Genomic DNA, 20,002 nt, shown 5'->3' with positions numbered 1-20,002 from the left:
GATACGTCATTCCTTGAACACGTTATCCTCTCCGTACCAAAGGATTCTAACTGATAGGGAAAACCCGGTAGAATGATGGAGAAGTTCTGTCGTTGGTGGCTGGGCGTTTCTGCGGGCACGTCTGCGTGGTGCTAGTAGGTGCTGCAGCTTGATGGCTGCGCCACGGTTAAAGAGGCGGATTCTTGGCCTAGCGATTGCATCGGTTAGGTGGTTGGACAGCCACGGTGAAGGTTTTTAGTGCTGATTAGGTTTTACTATATTTACCTTGGTGAAAACACTTCAGTTTGCAAACCCATAGTTGCATTTGGGTATTTTATAAGAATTAGGAAACATGAAAAAAGGTAAAAACTCTCCTGTAGTTCTGAAGTTCCTGAGGGTGGGACATAAACTTACCTAGTCATTTCACATCTTTTTTTCTGTCAAATTAAATATCTGCTGGTGGTTGGTCTTACTGCAGTCTCAGTAGTTTGATCACCTTGTAAGGATTTATTAGAGATGCCTAGCAGTGACCTGATCATAAGTAATCCAGCTTCCTTCCTGCATTCCTTAATATTATGGCAGAAATCCCATTGCTGTTGTCTTTACTGTTTCTCTGCTGTGATATTAAATCCTGTTGTGTCCCAAGGATGTTCTCACACGTTCACACACACTGGTTCTCAAGTGAAGTGCTGCGTGATGGAGATCTGTATTCCGAAATGAGAGCTAATCATCAAGGAAGACGTTTCATTCCTATCATCGCAGATAGGAAACGTACAACTTTTGTAATTACTCTTACTATTGCATCTCTTCTGCGTAATTAAATTTCTATGGCTATTATAACTGCCTCCTTACGATCTGAATGCAACAATAAAGCTGTAATGATGCCCACAAAGTGCTGACATTTCTTGGAATGCATCCAAGCAGGCAATGAAAACAATGAAACTTGTCCTGTTTGCAGAGGCTAACTGACGTGCTGGTCAAGATCAAGTGCGGTGTCAGTTTAATCAAAAGATTAATGCTGAAGCGCGCATGGAGGCGGGAGATCTAACACATTCTGTTTACCTTTTTCCCCCATTACCCAGTTTGCTAGAAGGAGTAAAAACCAGCTTCTATCAGAGAATGTCATAAACGTGTTTGATGGAGGCATCGCAAGACAGTCCAGGTGAAGCCGCCGGGCCCCCTGCATACACTGTTCTGTGTAGGCGAGGGTATATCTGGTACTACGTTTTGTCGGCATTTTGTATTGTGAGCCTTTTATTTCAAGTTCTAGTTTAGTTCCTGATGATATTCTTTAGGGAGATGCCATAGAAAACGAGATCCTGGCAATCTGATATGTAAATTTTCAGTTTCAAATGAGGAAACCGATAGGGCTCCCTTCACTTACGGAGGTTTGCGACTTCATCTCCAGAACTCTGGGGCCAGTTCCAGCTTTTACTGGAGTCAAGTTCAGCTGCGAAGCTGAGTTGCAGGTGGTAACCTGTGACAGGCAAATAGCCTGCGAATGACCTTGAAAAGAGAACTTAGAAGACCTTACATGCTAATTCTAGGTTTTTCATTACTGAGTGTGTGATCTGCACGAGTCACATGATATTCTACTTCCATTCATGATCTAAAGGATAGATTCTGAACAAGTGCATGCTGGTTTGGATCTGAGCTTTTGGGGTAAGTGAATTATGAAAAAGAGGTAAACTTCTATGATTTCTGTTTAATTAAGCTGGTAAATTAGAATTACAAAGAAACTTGGGACTAGCTTGAAATGTCATAGTAGCTTGAAGGTGCTTTGCTACCAATATAGAGCAAAGCTGATTTTGGGTCACCCACCCCTATACAATATTTAAAAACAAATGTCACGACACATGTCGTGTTTGGTGTTTTTAAGGCGTAGCTGGAGTTTTGAAAAGCGCTCAACAGTTGGATGCACAAATCTTACAGAAGTTTAATGGGAGCTGTGTAAAGCTTCACCTACACAGCCACAATAATCTGAATTATCTTCTGAAGTGAGTGGCTTCGTCTGAGCTTTGGGGACGGACAGTTATCCAATATCTAGTGAACGGAGAGCTAAAGGCTACTCAAAATAGATGTCTTGGAAAACACTTGGGAATAAAGTACAAATTCAAATGCTATGGGGATTTCAAAAGAGCTTGTATTCAGATTGCAGTAAAAATCCGTCATTTCCTGTTTAGGCATGCCATGTGATGCATTTTAATTAGAGTTGCATACTGTATTTTTTTTGGTAGAAACCAGGTCAATTCTTAGGGTGGAGCTGCTCTAGAAGTGAGCAGCAGCTCTCTAATGGAGGAGGGCATGTGTGGGACCTTCCAGTATTTTTTAGGAGAGTGGGAAGGTGAGGAAAGTAATTCTATTTCACAGCAAGAAGCAGGCGGAACACTAAGAAAGGCATGGTATATTAAGTTGATGGTCCATTTTACACAGCAAATGAGACAATGAAAAATGTTAGTTGTTAAAGATGGGCCTTTGCTCCATGTGTATGAATGACTCAGCGTCATTTCCTAAGCTTTCTCTGGGGCCTTGGCTTTGCAATTTAAGTCATGTCTTGCGGGTATTTTTTTGAGTGAAGTTAACACCAGGGTAACACTCAGACTGTAGCTGAAGTCGGTGGTGCTTTGTGCTCATCGCTTACGGTCAGGCAGGGGTCCCCGCCCTAACGCTTAAAATGCAAATAGGTTATTAGACCAGGAGTGGGAAAAGAAGCTGTTGGTGTAACACACCCAGCGTCTCACACGAGGGCCCTGGCAGAACTCGGAAAGGAGCAGGAGGTATTAGAGCCCTCTTCTGTCTCGACCACAGCCTCCTCAGCCACTGACTACTTTTAAACCTCTTCCTGAGTTAAGAGGAAGCCTCAGTGCTATCGAGGCACCTCTGGCTCCTGCTTCCCGTGCATACTTCATCACTTTTCATTCTCATTTTGCTGATAGTGCACGTTTACTCTCTTAGTCTTTAGAAATGCTTTTGGTAGAGTGTACTTTTGAAAGCATGCATTTGAAAAAGAGCATTGAAATACTGCTTTTTTTTCTTTTTTTTTTTTCCAGATACAAGGCAGTAAAACACTGAAACTCAAAGGGAAGCTTGAGCAGGCATCAAGCTGGAGGGAGGCTTTTTCTTAAGAGATAGGTAGCTGCTTCATTTTCCTAATATATTCAAAGCTCGAGTGGTTTGTGGAACTTAGTAATCAGCAACATGCACTTTGTTTGTGTACATATATCTCGGCCTATTTTTTTGTAAGACCTTTATATTTCCCAAGCCAAGCAGGGTCTCTGAGTCATGCTTTGGACAACAGTACTGCCAGAAACTGCCAAAGGGTTGTGAGAAACAGCTTTGATTATTCAGTGGGTGATGTTCTGTTTTTCAGAAATACAGGCTCAGCATTCAGTCTGTATGGTGCAAGGGTGGCGGTACACGCGGGAGGTGTGCTGCCTTGCAGCCGAACAGCAAAACCGAGCCGCGCGCTGCTCACAATGCCCCGCGCCAGTCAGGAGAGAGTAATGGTCTCTGGGCCTGTCTCAGCAGAGCCCGCCTCAGTTCCTTCTGCAGTTCAGGCGATGCTACTCCGCAAAGTTAAATGCCTACGGTAAAGTAAATGAGGATTTTTTTTTCAGGGAAGTGATTCTGTCGAGAACGCAGAGGACGTGCTACCTGCTGAGGGCATTTGAAGGCCTGGCAGCAAGTGGAAGCAGAAGGGAGCTCAGCCTGTTACGCGTGCTGCCGTTCGGGGTTGAGCTGTGAGCGCAGACGCTGCTCTGGGAGGGGGTTTGCTTTGGAAGCGCTCAGGCGGGCTGAGCAAACCCCCGTGTGCAGACTGCGTGTGCGTAGCAGTTAGTCGTGTTCCAGCTGGGGCTCGGTGGTAGGATGTATGTAGCATTTCCTTTAGGTACCGTGATTTCTGCTAAACGTTGCGGTGTGGGAGGAGGTAGGAAGATGAGAAATAATGGATTCTTCCATCGTTGAGCTGCGTTGAAGAGTTGCACGCTCAGACGTCACTAGACTTTGACTGAAGTTGCATTCCCCGTTCATTATGGCAAACGTGTTCACTCATCTGTCGTTTTGGATCAAAAGCACATTTCGTTCTGTGGTTCCTTTTCCGTGTAATGAGATGTGCGGGACTGAGGGGTCGTACTAGTTCTGCCGGCCTCCAGTAATCGTTTCGAACTCGTTGGGAGTAACCATTTCTGTATAAAGCTAAACAAAAATCAGCTGCAGTCTTCCCGTGTGTGATAAAGTTTTCTCACGCTTTTCCTCTGTCATGAATGTGGTTCAGTAGATACAAACTTTTTATCAAATTATCAGACTAGATTACTTGACAGTGTAGAAGATGTATTTGAGTACTGCTATTTTTAATCCAACATTCTTCACCTTTTGGCTCACACAATGCTCTGTGCTTCTTTAAAAGGGCAGGAAGATAAATGGCCGACGTGATACTGTTCATCTAAATTTATAGACTTAGACCAAGATTTCTTAAAGTGACTAATAAATTTCTTTGAGCTCAATTTAGAGTGCCATCCAGGAGACTGATTTTCCAAAAGAGCTCAGTAGCCATCCGCAGGGCTGAATTCCTTTAAAGTGGCTACTCTAGATCACTGGTTGCTTTTGAAAAACTAACTATGTTTAAGTGAAACGGTGTTGATACATTAATTTTAGGTAGGCTCCCAGGTAGTTGTAGGCATGGTGTGAGATTATTTCCAGCAGTTCTCAGTGCTGGCTTGATGTTCATCACTGAAGCCAATAGTGGTTTGAAGCAGGATTTCACTGGGAGTGGAACTAAGTCAACAATGAAGAAACTTGAACTCTAGAGCACATGCGTGAAACAAAACTATTTGTGCGTTCTTGTTGGGGAGCAATGCTGCTTTAAAGGTACTAAGGTCTTTGAACCGCTGTGGTAAGACAGTGCTGCTGTGTATCTTCTTGAAGGCTGAGAATGCAAAGGATCTCAGTAACAGGTTTTTCCAGTTTAGATTCATGAAAGGCCTGACCATAAAATCATAATATTCACGTTGTGTCCTTTAGCGTCACGTGATTCCAAGATAAAACTCTGACATGTTCCAGCTTTTTCACTGCTTTCGTAAATAAACGCACGTAAGTCTCCAAATAGCTGCAGTAGAGCACATTGAGATCCTTTCTGCTTTCTGCTGCTCCCCCAGCGTTTTGTACACAGAGGCGGGACTCTTCCGCAGAAGAGAGACACCCTCCTCAAAAAAATTCTACCCAGAAACCTTTTTTCTCCCATTAAATATTTTGTTGCCCTTAAAAAAAGTTCACTTAATTGGTGGTTGATGCTTTTCCAAGTCCTTGTTTTGAGTTTTTACTTTCCCATTAAGCAATATGCTAGCGCAAGAGAGTACATGCCAGTTAGGTTAGCAACACGATGTTTTAGCTCTTACTGAGAGCAGAAAGCTCCAAAATCTCTTTTATCCATGCCCCGAGCCCTCCTCGCTTGCCTCCTGGCCTGTGAAATTACCGCCTAATTCTGCAAAGCCAGGAATTCAGGCTTCATCATCCACACCTCTCTATCTTTTTTTTTCCCAGGCAGTCAGTTATTGCAGAAGTCAGTCTGTCAGCTTAGGCATGGTTTTATTTAAGAGGAGTAAACTGTTTTGGTCGAGTATGTCCCTGACGTGTCTGTTGTTAGGAGATATGTTGGAGTGTGTGAGTTTCTGAAATTTTGGACCACATTTTTTTAGAGTAGGAGCGTAGAATTATTTGCCCTGCAAGAAAAACGCACTTTAACTGAGGTAAAAATGTGAACCTAAATCACCCGAATGTTTCATCACATACTGCGATGACTTTGTTAGCAGAATTTCACTGGTGTGACCAGCAACCATCCCAGATCCCGGCACGCCTTCATTCCCACAAGTAAACTGGCTTGTTTTTTTCTGGGATGTTTCTAGTGAACTAAACTAGCAACTTGGAAGAATGTTAATTGCATAAGTGTGGTAGAAGACAAGGTAATTTGCATTAAAAATACCAAATTTATTTTGAGAATGTCTGAGGGAAGGGTGTGTGCCGGGATCTGGCACCTTTACCAGCCGCCTGGTTTGCGTGTGCAGCTCGTTCCAAGGCTCGGTGGCCCAGGAAGGTATATGGAAGTAGGAATTTGATTCAGACAAATAAGGTGAAACTTCTTCAGCGTTCCGGGGCCAGTTTAACGTGGGGAGCAGTAATGCAGTGCGATAGGGGAGCCTTTGCCTTTGTTCCTGCCTCTGCTTTCAGGCTGCGGGTTTTCTGGGTGACCTTGGCAAATTGCTTTCCTTCTGACTCAGTTCTGCATCTGAAAACGGGGGATTATGGTGCTGACTCATACCACGAAACACTTTCGGATCCAAGGATGGAAGACTGTAAGACCTGGGATTTAGCGGATTTTTGTTGTAGTGAGCCTCACCAAAATCAGTGATTTGTCTCTCTCTTTGGTTAGGGTGTGCTTTCAGCGGAGACCGAGAGATTTAGGCCCTGTCTGCATGTTAAAAGAGGCAGAATTTAACTTTTGGTTTAGCTTTAATTTATGGTATAGCTAGTACATTTACCAAAACTGTTTCTCCTGATATAAAAGTCTTGGCTGACAGAGAAAACTTAGTGTAGACGACGAGTCCTTCCTGCTACCTAACATTTGGTTTCTGTGCCCTTTTTCTTGCAAGGATAGTCTGATGCTATTCCTTTTTCTTTTTTTTTTTACTTTTTCTAACTTTTTTTTAGTCTTTAAACTTTTTTACCTTCTTTTACTTTTTTTTCAACCTTCTTTTACTTTTGTTTAACCTTATTTTTTTACCAATTTTACTTTTTTCTTTTTTACCCTTTACCTTTTTAACTTCTGTTCTTTACTTTCCATGTTTCTGGCTGGGACTGCACAGTGGACTTGACAGAGCTGGATGTGGCACGGGCTGTGCTGTCTGTCCTCTGCTGTTCGGCCCAGGGCGGGGATGCACCGGGGTGTGATGGGGCTGGAGTACAGCCCCTCGCCCCTTCCCGATGAAGTCCTCATTGCTCGGCTGCATCGGCACAGGGCGTCTAAGAATTCCTTTCCTTTTGCCTGTCTCGGGTTACCCCGGCGAGGGTGATGGTGAGAGCAGGTGCAAAGTGACAGCGCCAAAAATAGCCATCGCAATAACTGTTCCTACATGCGACGGGGGTACGTCAGCTCCCCTCCCCCCGAGATTAGCTTGTCTTGCAGACCCAGGGAGCTACTGAAACACCCGGGCGTCCCTCCGTTGCTTTAAACGGGCTCTTTAAAAATAGTTCCCAATGCACTTCAGTTTAATATCGGTACGGAGGAGGGCCCCGCTTCCCTGACTGCCTTCGCAGAGCGAACATCGCTGCTCTGCCGAGCTGCGCGGGGAGCGGTCGGCGCTTTGCCGTGCGGTTTCGGCTACTTGAGAGCAGGACGGAACGGCAGCGGGCAGAACTCCACTGAGAACTCGATTTCAGTTGCTGTCTAGAAAAACAATCCCTTGTCATCTTGCTCTCTAATCCTCAACTTCCTAACAATAAGCTAAAGATCTGTTAGCTTTAAAGCTGGTTGAAATTAGGGGGTGAAAGATCCCTTCAGCATCTTGGATTTGGGGGCACGAGGGGTGGCCATTTGCACGCGCAGGTCGGATTTTCTCAGCAACTTTGTCTTTTTGGATTTGAAGCTTTTTTTTATTTTAAAGTTTCCCACAGGATCTAGGCATTGGCTCACCGCATGCAATAACGCACAGATGTTATTGATCACAGAAGAACTTTTACAAGACATAATTAATTTTTTTACATTAAGCATTACTTAAATGGGAACAGTCTAAATAAAAAGAAACTAAAATTTCTCTCTTCTAGTTATAGTAAAGAACCGAAGCCAAACAAACTAAATTTATTTTGGATATTCTGCTGTTTCCCTCGGTAACAGTCCTTATATGGGACAACAAAATCTGGCTTTTGTTGACTTCATTACCACTTTCTGATTCTTACCCACTAGATGAATGCTTCAGTATTAAATCCACAAAGGCTGGGGAGTATGATTTACGTGTAACAACAACAAAACTTTGGCAGACTATTTTAACCACAGATTTTGATTTGGAAATAATTTAATTGCTTACTTTTCAGAATTTCTGTGGCTTTGTTTTTGTGTTGTAATGGAAAATTTTGCAGTTCTTTATGTCTAACTTGCAGTTACCCTGCACTACATAATCCGTATGGAAGGACAAACAATAGCTGAAATCTCCTTTAAAGGGTGTATATGGGACTCTAAAAATAACCCGGAGAAAAACCTAACTTTTAACTTTTCTAAGACATGTTGTTATGTAATAGAATTATATTTCAAAAGATGTTTTCTTGGCAGAACGTAAGTAGTTGGTTTTGGTTAGGCTTTTGAAGAATTTGCATATACGAGGTAGGTATGTAGATACTGCAAGTGGTGGGGGGGGTGCGCCGGTGTGAGGGGGAGCAGACGTTGTCTGCAGGCACCGAGGCGGTACAGGTGTGTGCAAGGGAGCAAAAGATGCTGAATTTAAAAACGAATAGGGGATTTTTGTTTTTTTTATCTTTTAGTGTAAGGAAGTTCAGCTTGGGTATACATGAGAACTGAGAATGTATGTTTAAAACTGGGCATAAGCCTTTCTGCTTCCCTTGCTGTGACTCATTTTTTCAGGCTTTCTTCTTGAGATCACAATCAGCAGAGATGTAACACCGTCCGTTAAAATCTCCGATATTCACGTTGGCTTTGGGATTTGTGGAGTTAGTCTAAAATTTGAAGTGAAATAACGTGTCATCCGCCATAAAGGCACGGTGGCAGCGCTCGCTGTAGTGGCCTGTGTACGTCCCTGTCAAGTCTGCAGCGCTGCCGTGGGAAAGCGCGCTGCAGACTTCGACCTCGGGAAAGATGGCCAGATGTGGTGTTATGCTTATATAAAGTAAAATTTTGTTGCCAAAAATATGTGTTTTAAAACCTGCTATGGACTGTCCTGAGAAAATAGACCGTGGCTCTTTCAGTTGTTCTTTACATAGCGGTGGATTTGTCTGTCTGTCCCAGCTGGAAGGTATCTAACTGGGACATGGGGTGGGAGGCTGGATGCTAGTTCCAGTTGATGTTGTTTTTCCTTCTTAAATAATCTAACAGGGCAAGTTCAGAGCAAGGCAAAACACCCCTCTTGCCTTCAGAAGTGGCTCTCAGTACTTGCAGTGTGGGTGGAGCGTCGGGTTTCTTCCTCACCGCTTACTAAAGCCCCTACAGGGCCCTAAAGCATGTCTCTGCTTTTTTTCCCCTGGTACCCTAATGCATGTGTTTGGGTTTCTTCTGCCTCTTTGTACAGTTACAGACTCCGCGTGGCCTCTAGATGTCCCTCCTCCTCTTCACATAACACCAGCACCAGGCAATGCAAGAAATCCAACTGCACTGCATCCCACTTCTTCAAGGAATAGACTCTTCTGCATGTCCAGCCAAACCAGGTACAGCAATGCAGTCAGGCGCTGCCACGGGAGGATGCGCAGAGCTTACCTCTCCTGTTTCTGTGGGCAAGGAGTGCAAAGCACTTTACAGATATTATCCAAGCCTCAGAAAACCCAGTGTCGTTGCTCTTGTAATGGCTCGCTGATCAGAAAGCAGGCACGAAGGGGGAGAGCAAGGTGCCCTATGTCAGAAATAGTTAAGCACAAGGGACAAGGTCTTCTCTAGCGATGTGTACTTACATCCTCTGGATCAAAAGGATCTGTTAGGGCAGAGTCAACTCTTTAGCCTTGTGGAAGATGTAAGGAGTTTTCTTTCCTTTATGAGCTTTTCAGGCCTGAGGTGTTGCTCCTCTGGATCCTGTGGGGAGCTTGAAAAAGGTGGTAACTTCTGTAAGGATGGGGTTTGTCCCCATCTTGGAAGCAGTGCTGTCTGTATCGGATCACGGTGGTGGGCAAAGTGTTTTCTGATCTTTTAGGCTCAGTGGGTAAACTCTGAACAATTATTAACTCTGACCAGAAAATATGCCTGGGAATGTGTCTTATGGCTGGCTGCTTTGGTTGAATACCAAAAGCTCAAAGACCAGTATTACAATGCAACTCGCAGGGCCAGGATAACGTACAAAAACATTAGCTGGGGTTGTGGCGAGACAAACTGGTGTAACGAAGCTATATGGGCTTGGGCAGATTACTGATCTGGTCCAGGGTTATTGGTGAAGCTGAACTGATTTCCTGTTGGTTGACTTTAAACAGGACTGTCTTCTGCTCCTGTAATCTGCAAATAATCACATCCTTTATATTGATGTAATAGCTGAGGAACACTATACTTACCTGTATAAAGGTAAAGGTGAGAATGAGTGCCAGCAGAATCTAGATGCTGCAGCCTGAGATTTATTCTTTGTTAAATATGTTCAGAAAATAACATCTGGGGGAAAAATTCTGAAGTTCACTCTCTCCTGAGTAAGGGGAGTTGTTGCTAATGAAACGTGAACGTCCCTAACTGTGGCATAGACCATTTAGTTGTGGGAAACCCAAGCAAAAGCTGAATGACGGGCCTCTCTCTCCTGCGCAGCGCTCACTGAGTGACTTGTCCTGCTTCCAGGTAACGGGGCGGTTTCTCTGACTGCTTAACCTTAAAGCTGACTCTGATTAAATGCAACTCTCTGTGTATTTGCAGGTACTAGGAACTTTTGACTGGAAAAGGTGAGGTGAATTAATCCTCAAGCATTATCCTCTCCTGCTTTTTCTCAGATGAGGTGAGACCGGTTCCTCCGTAGGTAACAGGGACAGCGGTTTCTTCTGCTGGCAGCAACGGTGCGCTTCTGTCACGTTGCCCTTCCTTCCGGAGGGAGAGGGAGAGGGCGCAGAGCAGGGCTCCTGCTCTCTCCAGAGAGCGATGGACTGTGGGTGCTGGTGAGGGGGTGATCTCAGGGTCCCCTGCCGCGTGGAGTCCACGCACCAACAGCCAGTGGAATAGCATGGAGAAATGTTCAGATGTTTGCGGGCAGATTAACCGTGTTTGGAGGGTTGATGGGTCTGGATGAGTCTCCTCTTTCTGGTAGAACACAGAGGGGTTTAACATACTATGCAATTAAATTCTGAAAAGACTGTTACATCATTTTAGTTTCTACTCTACATCCTAACGGGTAAAGAACTGGGCATCCCACAAAAGTCCACTGAAGGGAGTGGTAGGTTTTGCTGAGGTTTCCGCATCTGAAGTCTGTGGGTACCCCAGTCTCTTGACTTTGTACCATTAGCTTTAACGGGCACGATGCCGTTGCTTTCCAAGTGCATCAGGACCCACATTTTTTTGGAAGACCACCTGTTAAGTGATCTCTGTGAAATGCACTGATAGCCCTGCTTCATAAAGGGACAAGCATCCAGTTCTCAAAAGCTGCCGTTAACGTTTGTTGCCAGTCTGGCACTCTTGTTACAGTCAGGATTTACTTCTTTAGTGAGACTATCAAGCACGCGTGTTGCTGTGCACTATCAAGCAACACTGTTCCTTAAACGCGGAGCTTCTGCTTGTGACTCTCAATACATGCATGTTTAGTTTCAGTGGTCCTGTAGAGAGAGCATCCGTGAAGGTAGCTGGCAGCCAGTGAGACAAATTGCAGAAACGCACAGGTCAGTTGGTAAAATGCAGTGCAAAAAGGTCTCTTACCTCCTGCTCCACGATGGTGACAATCACACACAGATACATCATCTGGCAGGGGTGCTTCTCCGCGCCCCTGCAGATCTCGCCTCCGAGGTGGAAGGTTCCTTCTGTCAAGGCAAGTTTTTGCAGGATCCCTGCTAAGGTAGCGCCCAGGTTTGGGATTTTTCAAGGATGCCAAGGGGGTCGATTGCCCTATTTCCCCCTTCTTTTAGTCAATTTATTCTTCTCCTTGTCTTTGCACTCCACACAGATAAGCACACATCTGTGTATGCACACGTTAGTTGAGAAAAAACAAGTGCCCGGTTGATACTCCTTCTCACCGCCCTGAAAAAGTCCAAGGATCAATTTTATATATATATCTACATATATATATATATATGACATATGTATTTATATATGTATGAAATTGCTGAAAACAGTTAATTTTTTATCGTTTTGATGAAAATCAAATTGTTCAAAATTAATACAAAAGCTTTAAACTGAAAACATCTGGTTCTGTCCAATGTAAAGATGTTTTAGCTACGTGTTGTTTGAGTTGGAAAGAAAAGGTCTTCAGGATCTTGTATTATCACGCCACAGGTTTTTCGGATAAACCCCTGTTGGAGGCTTTGTAAGTGCAATTGTGCTTTGGGGGAAGGCTGCGATGCTGAGAACTAGATGAGCCATAAAAAGCTACATCCCCTCCCATGTTGGAAGTGATGCTTCCAGTTCAAGCCTGTGAGACCGTTGAGAGGCAGGCTTTGTGGGGAGGGCTCTGCCTTTGCTGGCTGCTCTGTCTCTTTCCTAGAGCGGGGAGTCTCTAGGATTTGTCCCCTCTTGAGCTTTTTGCTAGCAATAATTTCCCCTTGAAATATGTGATGTACTAATTCCAAACGAAGGCTGAAATTTTTCGTAGCAGCCTTGGAAGACTGAGATTCTCATTGTTCTTTAAAACTACTTGGAAGCGAGTACCCAAATCTGCTAGGCAGCTTGGTAAATCTTGGTCAAATAGCACAGAAGTTAAGTTTCCTGGCCTTATGTATATCTCAAAGAAGCTGGTGTGCACATACAGCTCTCTAATCAGTTCGCCTCACTTTAGTTTTGCACGTTATCTTTCTTTTTATTTTCTCTCCACATTTTCTCCTTCCTCTCATCATCTAGTATTAGTATGGTAAACCCTGTTCTTTCAAGCAGGAATTATTTTCCTGTGTGTCTAGCCAGCATCTAGATAATTTGAAAAAATGAATATACAGTGCTAATAAAACCCAGCTCCAACATACTCTGTCTTAAGCACCCGTATGACATGCCCTTGATTTTCCCAGTGGGGCTTTGTTAGGCATTTTGTCAAAGATCACACTTACTATATAAATTTTCACTGATCACTTGAGGTTTGTTGCTGAGGAAGAGCTTTCTTGCCATGCAGCCCAAATCCTGCTTTAAACAATCAGTTCTTCTGAGACCCGCTCAGCTTCCAGCAACAGTAAGTTAAATTAAGTACAGAGTTTCTGGCGTGGATGCTGCTGAGTTTAGTGCCTTTAAGGCATACCAATGAGGTTATTAGAGGTCACTTTTGTGCAATTTATTTTTGCTGCTTTTTTTAGAGTGGTGTTAACTATAATAACTGACCGACTCAAGGAGAGAAGCGTGTAAATTGTTGTGATATATGGACGTTTTTCCCAGAGAAATTCTGGTTTATCACACAAGCCTGTAAATATGTATTTACAATTTTAAAAGCACGTCTTTATGTCCCTGGTTGTAAATGCTCCGTTTTTAAAGTTTTATAACATGTGTTACTCAACCAAGAGACCACAGCACACGGCTTTATATTGTACTGGTCTGTTCGGAGGATCCATTACGGTCTATGCTGTGGCAGAAGAATATCCACGCCACCGACAAGGAATAACCCGTGGTTGCGCCAGACTTTTCATCATTTTCCCTCAGATAACAAATGCAAGTTTTTTGGAAGGTGGGGGAGTTCATTTTTCTTGCAGAAAAAAAAGAATCGGTTCAAAATGGTGTCATTTCTCTGGAACGATGACGGTATTTTATTCACAGTAAATTCAGGAAAGTATGCCATTTTTTTTCCCAAGGCAGAATTTCACAGTTTTGCAGCAAATTTTTAACCTCCCCCGTGCCTGCTGATGAAACGTGAAATTTTGCCCTTGACTAATGTCACAAGTTCTTGTGAAAATTCAAGGAGAGGGTGGGGAAAAAGCTCAGGTTTTGCATGTAGGGATTTGCGAGGCTGACACCAGTAGCTCTGCAGTGCTCTCTTTACAATGCTGATACTGAGAAGTTTATTAAAAATAAACTGTGTGGAGATGTGGTGTTACCTGGTTGGTGCTTGGGTTCTGAACATTGCTCTGGAAGGCTGAAAGCTCTGTTGTCTGTCCGCCATGTAAAGAAAAAGAACAACAATAAATTAATGTGACAAATGGCATCATGGAAATATTTATTATTATTTCAGCAAACAAAAGCTTCAAAATGGAGATCCAGCGTCTTAATCTGGCTCTGAAACGGGTGAGTGGTTGGGGGTTTTTCTGGTGGGTGGCAGGAGCGTAGGAGGGAGATAAAAATGTCACTTTGGTCTATCAAGCTCCGCGCACGCTTACAGGAATTACCGCAGACCGAGCTCTGCTGACAGCTTCAGACTCCGGGACTACGCGCTTGGCTGAGCAGCCCGCAAGCCCTTTGTAGTTTGGACTCTCCATTCAAAGCCAAACCTCTTGTTGAAGCGTTACAGCAACGCAATACAGCGAACTTCGGGGGTTGCTGGCCTCTATGGGAAGGTGAGAGTTTGAGCAGGGCATGAAGTGGGAGGGATTTTTTGCTTCCTACAAGTGATTTCACTCTTCTCTGTTAAAGGATATGGTCCATCAAAACACCTTGAGAGGTAATTTTGCACCTCGTCCAGGGCTGTGGGACTTGCCACTTCTGTAAGGGAGTCGCTGTGGGTCGGTGGGCAGCCGTTCATCACTGGGGCCTTAATTCAGCCATCTTCGTTAAAAAAAAAAATACCGGCTGCAACAAACAGGATTGGGAACAGCTGAAGTATAGGTGTTAGAATTGATTTCACATAAGCTAAAAATGGCTCGTTTGCCCCAGAAAATCTGAAGATTCCTTATGCATTATAAATCTGACCTGTTAGTAAAAAAAATCACTGCTGACCATCGCAGGCTGTTGCCTGCCGCAGCCAAAGAGTCAGGCAGCCCCCTCTTGCAGCGTTGCAGCCTACCTGATTCTTGTTGAATGGCATTCAGCTTCACTTCAGGTTTGAGCGATGGGATTTTGCTGACCTGTAGTTCCCTCCCTGCATGAGAATCTTCTGAAATATTATTTAACTACATAGCCACCTTCTTTTATCTCTCTCTGCTGTCACATGAAGCAGCACTAATTTTTATAAGAGCTGTGGCTTTTTTTTTTTTTGGAAGAAGACTGCCTTCAAAAGCAGGTAAGGAGAAAAAAGCGTTGTCATAACGAAGCTACTGCCTTAATCCTGTTTATTGCACCACTGGATGCATCACGCTGCTCGCAGCAGCCGGGAGGCAGAAGGGCACAGGCAGTGACGACGCTGCCAGTGGCAGAATCCCCACACAGAATCCCAGTTACGAAAACCAGTTAGGGTGTTTCTGTCTTTGGTGCCGCTGCCAATTGTAACTCGTCCTTCAAAGCAATAGGGACGTACACAGTATTGGGTGTACTCGAGGGAAAAAAAACACTTAGTGGACATGGAGGACACAAGTCCATCACACCTGAGGTCCCCAGCAGCTTGTCATCTCGGGTGTGAGATGGGTCAGCTGTGGAAGAACAGTAGAAATGGAAATGCACGTCAAGCACTGCCGAGTAACATTTTCCTGGGTTAGGAGCAATGGGGCCTTTCACCTCCGGGGCGCTGCTTTGTATCAAGCCAAGGTCATTGCTCGGAAACCGTGGCGGCTGATGACGAGCAGCCTGGGTGAAATGAAGAGCGGATGCGGCCAGCGCGGTCCCGCAAGGGCACCGGAGGGCGTACAGAAATAGCACTGTGCCGCGCGATGCAGGAGACGTTGCTCGCAGGTTAGGGATGAGCTAGCCTGGGAAGTTGACAGCGAAGCACGTTCTGGCCTACTGATCGTGAACAATCATCATTTATTCTCAAATGAAGAGGAGGAGGGGGCAGACAGGTGCTTGGAGGGGTAGGAGAGAATGTCAAGCTGCGCTGCATTTGCTTTATGACTTGCTTTGCAGCTGCCTTGGGAGAAGAGGCAGTTGTTAAAGATTAGACTGCTCTGGAAATATTATCTTAGCTATGAGATGCTAATGCAAATAGCCCCCCCACCCCATTCTGCTGAGTTTTGGGTCACCTTGACTTTGCAGGGCTTCACAGGGTTGGCTTTCTTTTTATCCTCCCCCACCCCCCCCTTGCTTTGCCAGTGTCGACGGCTGTGCAGAGAGCTAGGCGAGAGGGCGTTATGTCCAGGCGCATCTCCTCCTCACCCTCCAGCTGAAGCTGAGTGGAATAGACTGTTTGGGGACCAGCATTACATCAGAAAATTTGTACTGTAAAACGTATTGCTTGTAATGCTCGCACCCCACCATCTACACAACATATTTACTCTCTTATACATCGACTCTTCCTACAGGCAGCGTGCTTAACTGAGAGACTCCCTGAACTTCATCCTTTGGTTTCTCTATTAGGTGCAGTGCTTAGGGTTTACCTAGGGGGTATTGATTTAGGAACGCACCTTACTTTAACCTTGACAAGTGAAATATCCAGACTATCTCCTTTAGTACTCTGTCCTAGTAGATAATGTCTGTATCTGAATTCAGCTTCTCTTTGTGCCTGGCACTGACTGATTAGAGTCCTTTCATAGTGGGTATTTCTTTTCTACAAGGGTATTTATACATTAATGAAGCCGTTCTTTGGTCTTACTTTTGATAAACCACCCACAGAATTCTCTAACTCTTTTAGAGTAGGACCTCTCTCTGCACCACTTACATCATTTTCTTCTGTAGCATTCAAACTTCTATTTTTTGGAAAAAATAAAACCCAACCAAACAAAATTCTCTTTCAGCCAAGAGTTGATGGAGATGTAATCTGAAGGAAGGGAGAAATATGTTCAATTGCTGTCTGTGATGCCAAACCTTGAGTACATTGCTTCAAATTCATTGGGAGTTCTACAAAATACTTAATTTTCTTTGCGTGACACAGGCATCAGAATTGCGTGAAGGTTCCAGAGCTGATCTCAGTAGTGTTGTCTGCAGAGGAATAATTGAATCTATCCTTCCCTGTGATTTTGCCAACCTCCTTGTGACAATGCTGTGCTGGAAGCAAATACAAAAATCCTTATCTGTTTGTTTGGCTTTATTTTCCAGAGTTTCTGCCTTGTGACAGTGAAACACTGGCTTCTGCCACACAAGAAATGAGTTCCCACTTGTCATCGTTTGTTGCTGATGACATCTCATTAAGGAAAATGTCTGTTTTTTACTATGCTCTTTCCTGAGTCCTCTTCCATTACAGAATCCTTTGCTACTAAGGGCTTTGTTGTGAATAACCCCCATTTCTTGCACAGGGCATTTCTGGAGATGTTAAATATCACTCACTGTAATGAAACACCTATCGATTTAATGAGTTTAACTGAGTTTCTTCCCCTTTCGTACATGTTTATGTGGCACATTGTTGTCTGTTCAGTGGGATAATTAGATGCGGAGGAGAAGCAGGTATCCACTAAGCTGGCATTTACCAAGACCCTTCTGTCCTGATGGGAACTGCCTCTGTGCTGCTGTCGCTGCGGTCTGGGCGCTGGAGGTGCGCGGAACCACTCCCTTTGCATTCCAGGGCTTCTGAACTCCCTGTCAGATCAACCGGTCATCCGTGTGGAGAAAATGAGCTGCCACATCCTCCTAAAACGACACGGGGAGGCTTGTCAGCAAAGGCGTTAGTTGTTCCAGACCGAGCGCTAATAAAGGTGCGTTAGATGGGCTTTTCATTGCACGTGGTGATTTGACGGTAACTCAGCTACGGTGTTACCAAGTTGTTACCGCATCAGAGGAAATTTCCTGATGAACAAATCTGGTTGCCTCCATCAAGGAACTCCTTCGCTAAGCAGAAATATTATAATCATATTGTCTGACCGGGAAGCTGACATCAACCCGGGGTAGAACAAGGCTCTCCAAGGCAGGGATGCCACGCGGCAGTCTGGTAGGTCTGAGATGAAGGGAATAGACCACTTGAAGTCTACTGCAGTGTTACTCGCATGAGTTTTTCCCTTGAAAAGGAAGCAAGTGAGATCGCATCTCTCTCCTTCTTGGTAATTGAAGGGCACACAAGGCCAAGTCTGCCCCGTAGCTGGCTAAGGCTTTGTCTGTGACAAAGCTCGCAGGGAGCAAATGTGGATAAAGAGAGTGAATTTTCATTTCCAGCGGTGGCTCTCAGAAACACAGGCTTTCAGAGCCAGTGATCATCTGAAAGCTTTAATGACTGCACAAAACTCTCATGGAGAAAGCGAAGGTCCATCAGAGCAAAACTGTCCGTGAGAGCTCAGCCTGAGGCAGTCACAGTCACTGGACATCTTTTGTGATCCCTTCTGGTGGCCTCGGGGCAGCTATGGGAGTGCTGCACCGGTAGATGCTCTTCGCCGCATACAGGATTCCCCTTCTCCGGCTGCCAGACAGATGACCCGGGTCTGGCAAGCCCTGCAGGCCCTGGCAGAGTGCGACCTAAGGAAACGCTTGGTGTTTTGAGAAGGGCCGGCAGAGGTAATCAAGTTACCTCGTTGGGTTTTTTTGCCGATTGAAGTCTTTCCATATGTATTTGAGAATGCAGCCATTAGTTTTATGTCTCATTAAGCTTAAAGGAAGCTGAAACCTCCTGCTTTAGCACACAGCTTTGTTAGGAAGCAGAAGAGCAGAATAAGCTCCCACTTACTAATGGGTAGGGATCAACCCTCTCCCTTTCACCGTCCTCCCGCGCTGCCAGTGCAGCACATGCACAAGTTTCATTCACTGCATGCAAGCACAGCACCTTTTAAATTGAGCTCCAGTGTCTTAACAAAGGTCACATTATTCCTAACCTAATATTTTTCCTTTCACCTAAAAAGATAAGCTTTGAGTCCAGTTATCTATCTGGTGTGTTAGCAGTTATTTTCTATAGTGGAGTCAGTCTCTGTAGCTGATGGAGTTAGCGGTGACACCTGCAGAATGGGGGGGACCTTAAGGAACCTCATACATGTTAAATAAAGCTCAGGTTGTTGTGGTAAGCGCAGAAGCCCAGAGGAGGAAATCTGGCATTGGGATCCCGCGTGGGCCTGGGCACAGCACCGCAGTTGTCAGCTGGGTGAGTAAAATTCAGGTGAGCTGCAGTGAAATAAGTGGAAAATGTCATAGGAAAATTTCTGTATCTCGTAGAGGTTCATTTCTTAGGACCAAAATGTACTGAGCCAAAATGGAGCATCCCTTGGCCTGCTGTTCAGAGGAAGGATGAGGCGCCCGTGCGCTCCTGCACTGTTGATCTGCTCCCAGCGTCTTGCTGGGCGAGAAGGTAACCGATGCCGAGCAGGAGCGCAGCACCCAAACCAGCCCAAACAAGAGGGCTTGTTTTCCTGCTTGCTGGTTTTTAGGGACACGCGCTGACTTGATCTAATGGCTGCAAGCTGTGAACAATGGTGTTAAATGAAGCGTGGCCGCGCAGCGTGTTGTGTAAGCACTGCGGCGTGCTGTGCTGTGCGCAGCGCCCCATACAGAACCACCGAACCCTCCTCCTGAGAGCAGGAGGTGGTGGCGAGCCTGCCGTCTCCCCAGCACCGTAGCTACAAGGCAAGGAAATCAAATAGCAAATAAGCTTTAACACTTCTGCACTTTCTCTGTTCCCTCTCTGGGAAGGTTTTTTATACCCCAGGTACCCATCCTACCAGTGTCAGGGTCCTTAGCACCTGCAGAATATAGATTTTCTAAGACCTTTGGCTGGGGTTTTTTGCTTTTCAAGAACCTTCAATGCACTTTCCTGCTGCATAATGGAATTGGGGAAGAGGAAAAATATATCTGTGAATTGCTCTGCAATTCTAAAAACCCTGAAATCTTGAAGAGCTGGAAAAGTTTTGTTAAGGAAATAGGGGAATGGGACTTTCAGGTCACCTCTTGCATAATGATTTTTTTAAAATTATGCTTTAATATTTCAGAGCTGGATGCAGCTGTGCAGTGGATTTTGCAGAGAAGTGGCCAGGCAGCTCTGGGAACGTTTCCTGCTCCACGATCGGAGCATGTGTTGCACAAGGTGATGCTGGAGGTAGAACTTGACTGTAGTCCCTTTGCTCTTCACTTACCCCTTCCTGCCCACCTGGGCGCCACTTTTTTTATATCAGCTTTTTCTGACATTTTGCATAGTTTTAGATCGTGCTCTCGTAGGCTTCAAATATAGGCAGGCTTTGCCCGAATGACAGTCTGCTCGGGGCAGCTGGGCACGGTCAGGGAGAGCAAACAGGCAAC

General features: G+C 44.9%; 1 protein-coding gene across 3 annotated transcripts in view; it reads left to right on the top strand.

Moving 5' to 3' along the window:
• PRDM2 (PR/SET domain 2) overlaps positions 1-14,559 on the top strand; it is a 76,392-nt gene extending 61,833 nt beyond the window's left edge. For all 3 annotated transcript variants that reach the window (XM_075113667.1, XM_075113665.1, XM_075113669.1), the window contains 2 exons: positions 9,270-9,405; positions 10,580-14,559. In XM_075113667.1, coding sequence (XP_074969768.1) covers positions 9,270-9,378 — 109 coding nt within the window. In that variant the 3' untranslated portion in view covers positions 9,379-9,405; positions 10,580-14,559. The remainder of the gene's footprint in view (positions 1-9,269; positions 9,406-10,579) is intronic.
• The last annotated feature ends 5,443 nt before the right edge of the window (positions 14,560-20,002 follow it).

Source organism: Phalacrocorax aristotelis, chromosome 19 (assembly GCF_949628215.1).
Source record: "Phalacrocorax aristotelis chromosome 19, bGulAri2.1, whole genome shotgun sequence".
NCBI classification, from domain to species: domain Eukaryota; kingdom Metazoa; phylum Chordata; class Aves; order Suliformes; family Phalacrocoracidae; genus Phalacrocorax; species Phalacrocorax aristotelis.
This window is presented reverse-complemented; position numbering and strand designations above follow the sequence as displayed.